The following is a 13,150-nucleotide window of genomic DNA, read 5'->3' as shown; positions in this document are numbered from 1 at the left end:
TGGCAAGACCTACATTTTAGTTTAGTTCAATTAGTTTAGACTGTTTTAAATATGTGCATCATTGTTAAAGACAAACAGACCCTGAGCAAATCCCAGGAAAACTGTTCATGTTGTCCCGGTGTAACTGAAGGCAGAACTTGGCACTGTACTTAGATCTTGGTTCTCAGTTCTGTTGATGCAAAAGCAGAATGGACCCCAATTCACTATTAGCTGTGGTGGCTCTGCAGTACTAATGAGTAAAAACTTATTGAAGTTGACAGATGTGAGTACTGTCCTAGATCTTTTTACTCTGCTTGACCATAGTATGTCGTTATATTCAATCTGCCATTTTTACATGGTCCATATTTTGAAGTAGAGCTGCACTTGTGATCAACTAAAACTATACACACCCTTTTACCTGTGTCAGCTGAGCGTATGGAACTGCAAGGAATAATGTGAGTTGAACAACAGGTTGAACCTCTCTAGTCTGGCACCTTTGGGACCTGATCAGTGCTGAAAAAGAGAATTTGCTGGACCATGGGAGGTCAGTATTGTCTAGCAGCATTGCCAACACTTCCACTATTCACTGGGCTTACGGGGAAGCAGCACAGAATACTGAGAGCCAGGACTAGTGTGTATAAACAGACTTTATGGGGCACACCCATGATAAATAGTCATCCGGCTAACTAAAATCATGCTTGATTGTGGATGCTGCTGGACGAGCATACCAGACTAGAGAGTTTCAGCCTGTTCTGTAGTAGTAGGAGTTTGCTTCTGTATTTGCATCTTTTTGGACGAGTGGAATAATCTGGATTCTTAAGTAATAGTAAGAATTGTCAGTCTGCTGCATATAGGATTGGGTGGCAGAATTTGGTTTTGCCCCAGTGAGTTTATCTGAGCGTTTTTAATCCAGAAGGAGATGCTTTTATACATAAGTCTGGGTAGCTACAAGAAATACCTTTTGTCTTTGTTCCATAGAGTCCCAAATGAGAATTCATGCTGAATTTCAGATAGGGGAAGCAGGTAATATTTGGAAGTGGCAGCCAAAGATTATACTCTATCTATCTAAACAGATTTCCCTGTCTTTTACCTGTAGCCTCAGAAAGTTCTGACGTGACATGAAAAGAAAGTCGTTACTTCAAAAGGCTTAGTCACTTAAAATGAATATGTAAAGTCTGTAGTGTAGGAAGCTGTTACTTTGTGTTTTTCTACGTGTGGCTGCTCCTTTTGCTCGCTGCTGTGTTAATTAGTAGTTTCAGCCAGCCATTTAATACTATACAGATTGAATGAAAATAAAATCTGATGTTTAGTTATAGTAGGAACTATTTGTTTTGTTTTCCACTTCTTCAAAACTGCCTTCAAAAAGAAACTTAGACTAATATGCATTCTAAGTTGTCTACAGAGCCATTGTAGCACAAAGGTAATTCGTAAGGAGTGCACTTTGAGTAGAAGCTGAAACAAACAAGGGGTAAATTCTGCCCTCAGTTACAACCATGGAATTCCCCTGAAGTCATTGGAGTTGCACAGTACGGCTACGTCTACACTAGCCCCAAACTTCAAAATGGCTATTCAAATGGCCATTTCGAAGTTTACTAATGAAGCGCTGAAATGCATATTCAGCGCTTCATTAGCATGCGGGCAGCCGTGGTGCTTCGAAATTGACGCGGCTGGCCGCTGTGTGGCTCGTCCATTCGGGGCTCCTTTTTGAAAGGACCCCGCCTACTTCGAAGTCCCCTTATTCCTATGAGCAGATGGGACTAAGGAGACTTCGAAGTAGGCGGGGTCCTTGCGAAAAGGAGCCCTGTCAGGATGAGCCACGCGGCGGCAAGACACTTCAATTTTGAAGTGCTGCAGCTGCCCACAAGCTAATGAGGCGCTGAATATGTATTTCAGCACTTCATTAGTAAACTTCGAAATGGCCATTTACGTGGCCATTTCGAAGTTTGGGGCTAGTGTAGACACTGCCTACTTGTGACTATGAATCAGAGTAGTCTCTTATATGTAAATTTCTTGATTATAAAAAGGGCGTTATCTCATAGGTCACATTCAAACTATGGTAAACTACTCTCTTGACACTGTGATCATAGAAACTTTGTTCATGTGTCACTTTGTTGTCATTGAAACAGAAGTTGCCGAAAAGCATTGGAAAACTAAAGAAGCTGAACAATTTGAATGTCGACAGAAACAAATTAATATCTTTGCCCAAAGAGGTATGTCATATGCAGTTAACCATTCTGATAATAGATATTCTGTTACCAATAAAATGGTGAATATAGGTGCCTGTAGGAAGTAGTAGGCAGGTTTTTTTCTACATAATTACAGGAGAATTTTCCTACCTAACAGGCTATGGCCAAGGCGCTGTCTATTGGTATGCAAAGGCCTGGACAAAAGCAGAGGTAGTTTGGGTGCCAATGAGGAACTAATATAATGGTATTTGAAGAAGAGGTCAAAGATGTAAGTAGTTTCCTATAAACTGATTTGGATTGCAAACGTCACACCCAGCATTCCCCGAAGACAGATGTTTAAAGTCTTGGTTGTAACTCAGTGGACTTTAATACAAACGTGGCTCTCTCTTCGAGTAGAGGGAAGAAACAACAAAAATCGATGATCTTTTTCAGAAGGTGGTGGCTAGAAAGTGCATGAATAGTTACTTTTAATAATGGTATGAAAGAGAGAAGAGATGATATGAAGTGCTGCAATTTTCAGATTTTTGTTTTGTGAAAGTCTTTAAAGGCTGGTTGTGTCGTTACACAGCCAGACCTAAAGCAGTAATTTTTGTGCTAGACTACTGGGGAGTACAATAAGGGTGAACCAGTATGACGTGACTAATGCAGGGGAACTGAGGGTTAGGAGGTCTGGTGTCTAGTTTCATCTGTGCTACTGATTCAGTTTAACTCCCCGCTCTTCCAGCCATGTAATAGAGCCCTGCGTTTTGCTTGAATGTCGTATAGATAATTGGCCCAGCAAACCAAGATGCTGCACTCAACTTGGCGTGCGAGTCTGTGACATGAAGTCTTTGGAATGCTGCATCTGATCAGTTCCAAAAATGTCCAGGAATGTTTTAGCCATCAGCCAGCAGAACTCTGTTGAATCTGTTTTTCCTTTGGGCGGTGGGGGGGAGCAGAAATTAGAATATCAGAAAAGCTGATTCAGAGGAGAATCTGAAATCCAAGCCTGCTCAGATTGCCTGGTACCACAGACAGAACACTCCCTTTGCTGCCCCCTGCTGCTGCTTTCTCATAGTGGAGCTAGCAGCATTGCTTGTTGCATGGTGAGATTGTAGCCCTGCAGTGTCCAATAGGAATTCAAAGACTCCCACCCTTGTGGTTGTCCTCTCTTCATATTCACCACTTTGTTATACAAAACGTTATAGAGCCAGGCATGCTGAACCATTCCCCTCTGCCCCCTCCCCCGCTCTAAATACATGCCCTCCCCCAAAGCCAGGCTCCCACAGCCCCCCACCTGCTCTAACTGAATGCCCTCACCCAGCCCCCCTATTATGATTCAGTGCCAACAACTCACGCCACTGCTGCTGCCACGCACTTCTCCCACTGGGGCAAAGGTGTGGAGCAGATGGATGGCACTCCCCACATGTGGATCTCAGGAGCAGCTGCATTTAAAGACTCCAGGAGCTGCAGGTTGGCCACCCCCATATTCGCTGCAGTGAGTGTCGTGTTTGCTGCAAGAGGCAAACGTACTAGACATCCCTGTTGTAGTGTAAAGGACTGGAAGTAAGACCCTTATTGGGAGTGTTTGTTGGCGGAAGGAAAGGGGAGGATTAGGGGACCTGTAGTGGGGCTGAGAAACTTGGAGTGGGGTGTGGAAAGCAGAAACCTGGCATGGTTTGGGGAAGAGTGAAGAAACCGGAACTGGAAAAAAAGCTGGGGGCAGGGAGGGACCCTGAGTTGAGCAGGGAGAAGTGAATTGGGAATAAGGCAGAAGGAAGAGGGTGGTTGTGGGGATATCAAGGATTGGCAGGAGCAGTTGTGATGAGGGAAGCGTGGCAGCTGAGGTGGGAGGGAGACTGTAGGTGTGGAGTCGGGGGGAACAGATGGTAAATGAAGGAGGGGGACCACAGAGCTAGGACTGGGGTCAGACAACACAAGACCCAGCTAGCACGAATGAGGGAGCCACACCTGGACAAGGGCCTAGTGGGAAATGGCAGTTGCAGAGCCTCTAGTGTTCCTTGCTATTGGGGAGAGGAATGGGAACGTGGAGGGAAGAGATGAATGGGTTAGATGGCAATATTGTGCCCATGCTTTGTGTGGGGTGAATGGGGCATACACAGACCCAAGCTGTGGCAGGAGCATGCAACAGAAAGAGCTGGAGTCCCTGAAATGGAGAGGGGTGGGAGGGTGAGATGCGGGGATTGGAGGAAGAAGGAAGGGAAACTTTGAGGTGCCTGGTGCTACAGCCAAGAGAAGTTACAAAACATGTGAGCCTTTAATAGTCACCTTTGCAAAGCACTGTTCCCTTAATTAGCATTTTTATCCAAAGATTTCAAAGAAGTTTTGTGTGGTGTTTTAGTGTTTGATATAATCAGAATAAGCTTTAATCTTATGTCTTCTTTCACCACTAACGAAAGGCTGTGGCACTCTAACTCTGTGTAAATGCATTGGCTTTGTGCCTGTTTTGCTAGCCCTTGAAACCTCATGAAAAGCTGTTGCAGATTGGTGTTGCAACCTCTCACCTCAAAGGCAGTGTTTGGAATTCAGAGTTGGTAATGGTAACAAATGGAAAATAAGTTATACAGTTGGATCCATGTGGTAGACCCTGCATTCACTTCACTTGCTTTCATGGGTAACACATCATTGAAGCAACCACCTAACTGCTGTTAATTAGCATTTGTGGCTGTCTTGGATCTTTGTGCTTTTACAAACACAAATATCATTTTGGACTCCACTCACCCAAAAGGACCTCTAGTGGGGTCATATGTGTGTTGTTCAAGCTACCCATGTTTGGTGTAATAAATGTTCTGTTTACTCAGTATAGCTCCTATATTAACCACAAATACTGGCTTTAAGCAAAATATGAGTGCTTTTGCCCATTTGTGGCACAAGTTCATGATGTAAAATTGAATGGAGAAGGAGGGGATGAATGGAAGTTCATTAAAGGGAAAAACAGTAGTCTGGCCAGCCTAGTAGGTGGTGTGTCAGATACAGTATATGGTCAGGTTAAGGAGTGGCCTTCCAGGGTATTGTTAATCTCATCATGGTGGTGATGAATTTAAGGTATGTCTACACTTACCAGAAGATTAACTCCTTCAGGGTCAATCTTCCTGGGTTTGATTTAGTGTGCCTAGTGGGGATGTGCTAAGTTGAACCATCTGGGATCTATAGCTGGCCCTGGTACTCCTCATTCTCGCGAGGAGTAGGGAAGGTTGACAAAAGAGTTTCTTCCATCCTCCTTCTCTGTGGACAGTGAGAAAAATCGATTTTGGATGCACTGATTCCAGCTATGCAATTTTCATAGCTGGAATTGCATATCTTAAGTTGACTTTTTGGCGTAGGGTAGACCTGGCCTTAATCTTTCAGCTTCCCCTTTCCTGCTGAATAAAACACTATTGTTACATGTATCGAAGACCTTTTCATTCACTCTTCTTGTTGGCAGGAGTAAGGAAGTATTTTGCTTGTGGCTACTTGGTAGTAAGAGTATACCATATTCACCACCACTTTCCCATTTATTCGCCTCTCAAGAGGATTTCGATACAGACGTTGTGTAATGAGTTCCAAATGTTAAATTCTTCTGGTGTCTTGTGTTTTAACTCAAGGTGGCTGTCACAGTGGCATTGGGAAGATGATGGTCCCTGGCCCCTAAATATTAATAATCCTGTCTTCTCCTTCTTCCTCTACCAACTCCCTAGAGCTGCTTTCTGAAGCAGAGACATAACTTACACTTGTGATGTCAGATTATATGTCTGTTTTAATGATATACAGTGCTCTAACAACTAAGAATGTAGTTTTTAAACTTTGTTTTAGGTGTGGAGTTTGGGGAAACCAGTCATACTACTGTTTATGTACTTACGTCTATAAGCACTTGTGAAACCAGTCTTTTCCTAAAGTAGTAAGGAGCCATTTGACATTTTATTACATAATTATGTAGGTTGAATCTTTGAAATGGGGTACTTTCTCATCTGGTGCTGGAGCATGGATGTTCCAAGATGAGAGAGTGCCCAGCTCGGTTGTGTTCGGTGCAGGAACTCCTCCCTGCCCCATGGCAGCTCTGGGGAGGCTGGGCTGGAGTCCCAAGGGAGGGAGGCTGAAGACTGGGGACATAGCAGCCCCAGAAATGCACAGCTGTCTGGGGACAGAAGCTCTGGACTGCCCCTCATCCAGTAAATTCTCGTTTGGGATCTCGGCAGGTCCCGACCATGCAGGACAAGGGAGGTGCAACCTGTAGTGCAATTCAAGGTTATTTGAAACCTTTACCATAATAGCTCTATGATGTTTTCAGTTCAAAAGGTCTTACGAAGACAATTCATAATGTGAAAATTTTAACAACTGAATGAAGGCTGACAAATATTCAATTGCTTAACAAGCCGCATATATGGTATCCATATCTTGAAGGTGATTCTGCTGTCATTGAAGCTCATGGTAAAATTCCGACTGCAGCAAGAGCTGACTGTGCTTAAACTTGTTCATTATCACAAATGGTTGATTTCCTTTACATTTGAAAGACTTTCTTGGTGACCTCCCCTAATCTTCAATCCCACCCTGCGAGCAGAGCATGAGTGAAACTACTGTGCTGAACCACTAGCTTTCAGATACATTCAAGTATCCTTAAGTGTGTAATTATTAATTAATTGTGTTCATTAATGAGCCCGTGTAATCTAACGAAATGAACTACCTGGCATCAGAGCTAGAACTTGTCAAAATTTTTTGTTGCAATGATTGAAAATACCCACTTTTTAAAATCAATATTTTTTTGCTGGGAAAAATTCTGTTTTCTTTCAAGGGGAGAAGTCAAAATGCCCACTTTGAAGGCTCTTGTCACTTTCTCTTTCTGCTTTTCCCCAGACATCCAGGTGCTGGCAAAGCCTAAGCTCTGGCCTCTCTAGCTCCTAAATCTATTGGGGGGGGAGGCTGAGTGTGCTGGACTTTCAGGTAGCTAGGTTAGCTAGCTCAAGTCAACTTCACAGGGAAGCTGAAAAATTCTGTTCAGCATCTCCTAAAATAGATTTTTTTTCTATTATTATTTTTTAAATCCCTTCCCTTGAAAATTTTCTGAGTTTTGACTTTTGCATCCTAGTTTTGGATTAAAAGTTGTCCCAAAAACATGACATTTGTGGGAAGTGATTTCTGTTTCCTGGATAATTGCGCAGATAGTGAACCTTTCTAGTCTGGCACCCTTGGGACCTGACCAGTGCCAAACTAGAGAATTTGCCGGCTCATGGGAAAGCAATATTGTCTGGCACATTACCAACACTTCCACTGCTTACTGGGCTCTTAGAGACATTTAGGAGTAAATTACAGTAAACCCTCAAAATGTGTGATTTCGAGTTGTGCTTAACTCACATTAATGCGAGTTAAGTGCAACTCAAAATCCTGATACCCCCCCTGACCCCAGTTCAAGCTGCCCCTGCAGCCTAGCTCACCACCCCCACTCTCCACTCTGGTTCGGTGCTACCACCCCTGGTTCAAGCCCCCCAACTGGCTCACTGCCCAAGTGCAGCTCCAGCTCAACCCCCCAGCCGTCCTGCTTCAGACTCTCCACATGTGGCTCTGGCTTAACCCTCCCTCCCATGGCCCCGGTTCAAACCCCCCACCAGCTCACTGCCTGAGTACAGCTCTGGTTCAGCACCCCCCTCCCCATTTAAATCACTTGCATGTTGCTCAAGCCCCCCACCCCAGTTCAAACCCCCTGCAGCCCAGCTCATTACCCCAGCTTGCTACTTCAGCTCAACCCGCCCCCACAGTTCAACTACCCCCCCCCACTCCCATGTGGCTACAACTCAACTCCACCCCCCCTGCAGCCCTAACCTACCTCAGGCTTAACCCCAGTTCTCCCTCCCATGGTCCCAGCCCACTGCCAGGCTTAACCTTCCCCAGCTGCACCCCAACCCCAGGACTTACCTTGCAAAAGAAGCTACAGGTACAACTGCTGCTTCCTGGCTTCAGTATGTGCATTCTGCTGGGAAAAAAAGCCACCCTGACTTAAATGAAATTCCAGTTACGCGAGGGTGCATGGGAGCAGAACCCTTGTGTAAATTGAGGCACTACTGTACAGCTAAGTAAGTAACAGCACAGAACACTGACAGCCAGTACTGGTGGCCTTAAACAAACTTTATGGGACTATGGGAAACTTGGCTACACCCATGACAAGTGGTCGTCTGGCTAACTAAAATCATGCTGGATTACAGATGTTGCCGGATAAGAGAGTGCTGGATTAGAGAGGCTCAGCCGGTACTAACCAAACACACAGACCCTCTGGTGTGAATCTGTGGATTTGTTTGGGTAGCAGTTATGCATGCTTGCCTTAAGGCCCTTAGTTTTTTGTTTCCTACAGCCACCTCAGATTCCTGAGGCTGGCAAAAACTAGGCTGAATTTGGGGCAACTGAAGCCAGGGCAGCACCAAGACTCAACTGCAGAGCTGTGTAGAGGAAGCCCATCTTTTCCTTTTGCATTGCCCTTCGCTCGCTTTCCACTCCCCTTTTCCAGTCTTGGTGGCTGTGGAACCCATGCTGCCCTTAGGAGGACAGTCAGAGCATTGCAGCAGATGGCAGTGCAGCTGAGTCAGTATTAAGATATGATGCAGGAATTCTGTTAAGTCTTAAGGCAGGGAAGCAACTGAGTAGCATGGGGTTTTCCCACTCTTGCCCTCTCAGTTTCTTCCCACATGTATACGGTATCCCTTGGCGGGAGGGGAGGAGTATGAAGTGTCAGAACAGAAGTGTTGGGGTAAAAGCTGCTTCCAAACACTTCTTGGTGGCAGGCCACTAGTTTTCTTCTCACCACACTGTGAATCAGGAACATAGGGCAATAAGCCAATGAGCCTCTTTCACTTACCGAGTTTTTCATAACCCACTGAGACCTTCAGTCATGGCTCTGTTAATGCTAATCAGGTAACTTCTTCAGCATTAACTATGTTTCCTTCTTGGTATTTGAGGAACTAGTGTGTGTGGTTTGGAGTTCAAGGAAAACCCTGCCTTCTGTGTTTGCAAGTTGATTGGTGGTTAAGCCACTCTAAATAGATGTGTCTGATGCTCACAGCAAAATAGGATGTTTTAATTTTTTTTTTTTTAATTTTCTGGGCTTTCAGCCTCTAGGAATTTGAGACTGAAATTTTATTAATATCAATATCTAAGTACTGCTGAGATGTTTACTAAGGTAATATTTTTTCAAATGAGGAAAAAAACAGGTTTTGAGAGGAATCACATTAGGAGGTAACAAACGGCAGACAAATAGCTAATTCTCTATACTTAATGAGTAGTTGATAAAGTAGGTGATAATATTAATAGTTAAATGAATAGAAAATATTAGGTCAGTTTTCTTACGTTGGTGATCTATGCTAAATCTTGAAGTAGGATAGTCTTTATTTGCTTAGTAGCTGATTCAACTATCAGATTTCCTTGTTTCCCGTAAAAAATTCATTAGATCCTACAGTCGCACCTCAGAGACAATACACTGGCTAAGGGAGGGAGGGGTGGACAATCTACAGCCCGTGGTCTGCATCCTGACCTTTTACTCTGGCCCTCAGGCCAAAACGTTTGCCCACCCTGGGGCTGGGAGGAAGGATGCAGCAATCAAGCAAAGTGACAAGACTAGAAAGAGTTATGCCTTGTTAGTTGCAAGAAGGGTATTTCAAGCATGGAACAAGGCACAGAGTTGCATTGGAGGAATGGGGAGGAGAAGAAGCAGACAAATGGAGCCTGGAGCTTTGGCAAAATTTGCAAAGTAGCAGCACAAAAAAGATGGAGTAAATGATCAAGGAAAGATGAGCAATGCAGGGCTTTAAAGGGTAAAATCAAAGTCCACAAAGAAGTGGTGTGGTTGTAGTTGATTGTGGATAACATAGTTGTTGAGCAACTGAGAGGCTGGAAGAATCATGACTGGAAGTGATTAGGGAATGGATGAGAGAATACTATTGTGGAGGAAGACAAGGCAAGACATGGACATGTGTTGAGAGTGAGAGGAGAGTTGAAGATCGTGATCCCTAAATTGAGAGATGAAGGATGGTGGTATTGACTGACGCAGAAAGCAGCAAGAGTGGGAGAATTTTGAGGGGGAAAGAGAGCTCTGCTTCAACCCAGTTAAACTTTTAATTAATGGTGAAACATCTGGTAGAAGGTCTTGGGCAGACATGGGAAGATCAGAGGTGGGCTGAGCTGAATTATCTTCATAGAGAGATGATGGCTGAAACAAGGGAAGTAGAAATAATCAAACATAGGTGAGGGTTAAATGCCATTCCCAGTGGAAGAGGGAAGAGATGTTGCTGCTGAGAGCAGTCAGACACAGGAAAAACAAAAAAGTGTAACAAAAAGGCTAATGGAACAGTTTTCCTGTTATCCAATGAAGTGTATTTTCTGGAACGCTTGCATTTTAATGTAGATCATGAACACACGCATTACATGTGACTTTTTTTTTTTCCCTGAATCTGAAACACTTAATTTTCTTAAAACCATCAGAAATAGGCTGCAGAGCTATCAGTCTTAAGGCTCTGGTATCTTATTTGAAACATACGCAGTTCAACCTGACAGATTACCATCTGTCCAGCTGAGTTGGTTGCTTGTTTTTGGTTGTTTTGTTTTGTTTTGTTTTGTTTTTTTTATGGTTTTTATTTTTGAAGGGAAATGCACAGGTAAATTAACTGTTAGGCAAGCTGGTTATAACAAGCCTAGAAACTTGTTTTATAGTATTAATATGTGTTTTCTTATTGTTATGTTTAGTTGTAGGTGTAGAATATACTTTAAAACTGATTGTGTATCTGCACTCTTCATGGCATGTAGTTTAGTAACAACTGTTTAAGAAATGTCCTCAGTTAAGCAGCCCCAATGCAACAGAGCACTGAAGTGTACATTTTCCTCAGATGCGTAGTTTCATTCAATCAATGAAATCCATATTTACAGTTTAAGTGTGTGCTTAAGCCTTTTGTGTATATTTAGTATATATGTAATGGTTTGAATATGTGTTTGAAATTTTACATAATGTTGCCAAACCAACAAAATTATGGCTTTAGTCCCTGAATCTTTCTCAGTTAATAACATGCAGCCAAGTAATGTTCTAATATTGCATTACTTCATAGTGACCACAGTGACACATTTTTCTTTTGATATTCTATTTAATGTAGGCAGTCTACCTCAATGGCTTCTGTGTTTTGGTCCTGGTATCATCCTACAGTGGGTGGATGCATTCTAGCCACTATTTACTCTTCCAAATTACCCATTTATTCTGTCTCATAGTTTTCCCCTAATGTTACTTGCTGGGTATAGGCTGTCTCCTCCATGGAAGAACATGGTGTCATAAGCAGCTTTCAGTGTTTAGTCTGTGTAACTTTTTTTTCCTTTTGAAATACAAATAGTTGTTTATCAGTTAAATCATAACTCTTATTAGATTGTTCTGATTAATAGTGCATGGTAAAGTAACTGAAGATGGTGGCAGCAACCACATGTGAATTTTGGCAGCTCATTGGGGGAGAAGAGATTTATACTCTGTCTTCCTTTTTAGCCGACTGTGCTCCAGTACAGATAAAGAAGAATAAATCAAATGAATGTCTCTTGTGTTTTCTTAATTGTTAGCTGCTTGGAAAATTGAGTCAGGTAAACTTGTAACTTTTTAAATATTATTCAGTCCACAGTTAATCTATTATCTCTCATTTAACTGCTTTAAATGCATGATGACTCAAATCAGCTGGCTCCACCGTGGTGCATTTTTCATTGTCAAAGTACAGAACTTTTCAGCTTAGTGGGTTATCCCAACAGGACTGCATGGCTTTTTCTGTTTGTCTGGCAAAAATATTAAGATCCTCATGCTCCTGGGATTGAATTACTCAAACTTCATTCATAGAAAAAATAAACACTTTTTATGTTTAGTGAGTCATCACTTGCCAGCCCATCTAATATTCACTGACTGTAGCTGTTGTCCTCCCAGTTCCTCATATTAGACACACCAATTAGACACTGAATAGATTTGTTTTTTTCCTAGATGGCACCTCATATGCTGTGAATTTGTCAAGACAACTTAATTAAGAATTCGAGTGAGTGGTCATTTGATACCGCAAAGAGGTGGTGAAATAAAATTAGCAGAATTGTAATTTTGAAACTTTTTTCTTGTGTTTTCAATGCCAGTTTCTAGTACACAGTTAAATGCTGTGTTCTTTCGTGGAAAATATATGTGGACATAGATGAAGGCAGTGGATGTTTTTGTTACAGTTAAGGTTTTATTAATTCCAATTTCTTAAACCCTTTATTAAACAAAGGGAAGGGAACTAGCAGATTAAATGCATATGATTAAAGTTATTAATTTGGATGGGAAGACTTAATGCCCAATTAAATTTTGGGTGGGCTTTTTATTATTAATTTCTAGCATTGGACAAGGTAGAACTTGCTCTGATAGCTAGTTGATACTAGCACCAGTAATTGGAGGATCTGTAATCAAAGATTTTTAAGAGCTTTGAATGTTGTTTGTAATGGGCAGGGGAAAATAAAAATCACTAAATTGCTCACAAAGGAGCCGGCTCTTTTAGCAAGAGAATGGGACTGGTAGTTTTGCTGGCTACACGGGGCGGGGGGGAACCTTCATATTAAAAAGAAAGTTGCCAAAGGAGGGGCATTCTGGATACTGTAAATTATATCTTGGTGAGCTTCAGAGAGAAAATACTATTTAATTAAACGATAAATTATTAAACTGCTTAAGCTGTATCTCTCCATATATTAAATATAAAAGGAGTCTCACTTTTTAGACTAGGATCCATGTCAGTTTCTTCTGCTTTTACTAATGGAATCGGATTTTAAATGAATTTGATTTGTAAGTTTCAAAATGCGTCTGATATTTTGTTCTAACATGTGGTTTGAGGGAGAGGGAATAGACTTTTAAGTAAGAGTGGTTTTTTTTGCTCCTTCTTTAAAATGAATGCAAAATTAGCTATACTGGTTAGCAGCCCCAAGGTAAGTAAGGTTCTCATCTAAAGAAAACAACTTAACGCTTGTTTGAGGAAGCTTTCTGCTGGGTGAAT

At 42.3% G+C, this 13,150-nt stretch overlaps 1 protein-coding gene across 1 annotated transcript in view; it reads left to right on the top strand.

Annotated features, from left to right (window-relative positions):
• LRRC1 (leucine rich repeat containing 1) overlaps positions 1-13,150 on the top strand; it is a 99,953-nt gene that overhangs the window by 77,639 nt on the left and 9,164 nt on the right. The window contains exon 10 of the mRNA XM_074991163.1: positions 2,106-2,189. Within this exon, the coding sequence (XP_074847264.1) occupies positions 2,106-2,189 (84 nt within the window). The remainder of the gene's footprint in view (positions 1-2,105; positions 2,190-13,150) is intronic.

This window comes from Carettochelys insculpta, chromosome 3 (assembly GCF_033958435.1).
Source record: "Carettochelys insculpta isolate YL-2023 chromosome 3, ASM3395843v1, whole genome shotgun sequence".
Lineage (NCBI taxonomy): Eukaryota > Metazoa > Chordata > Testudines > Carettochelyidae > Carettochelys > Carettochelys insculpta.
The sequence above is the reverse complement of the archived record's forward strand: the minus strand, read 5'-3'. Positions and strand labels throughout refer to the sequence as shown.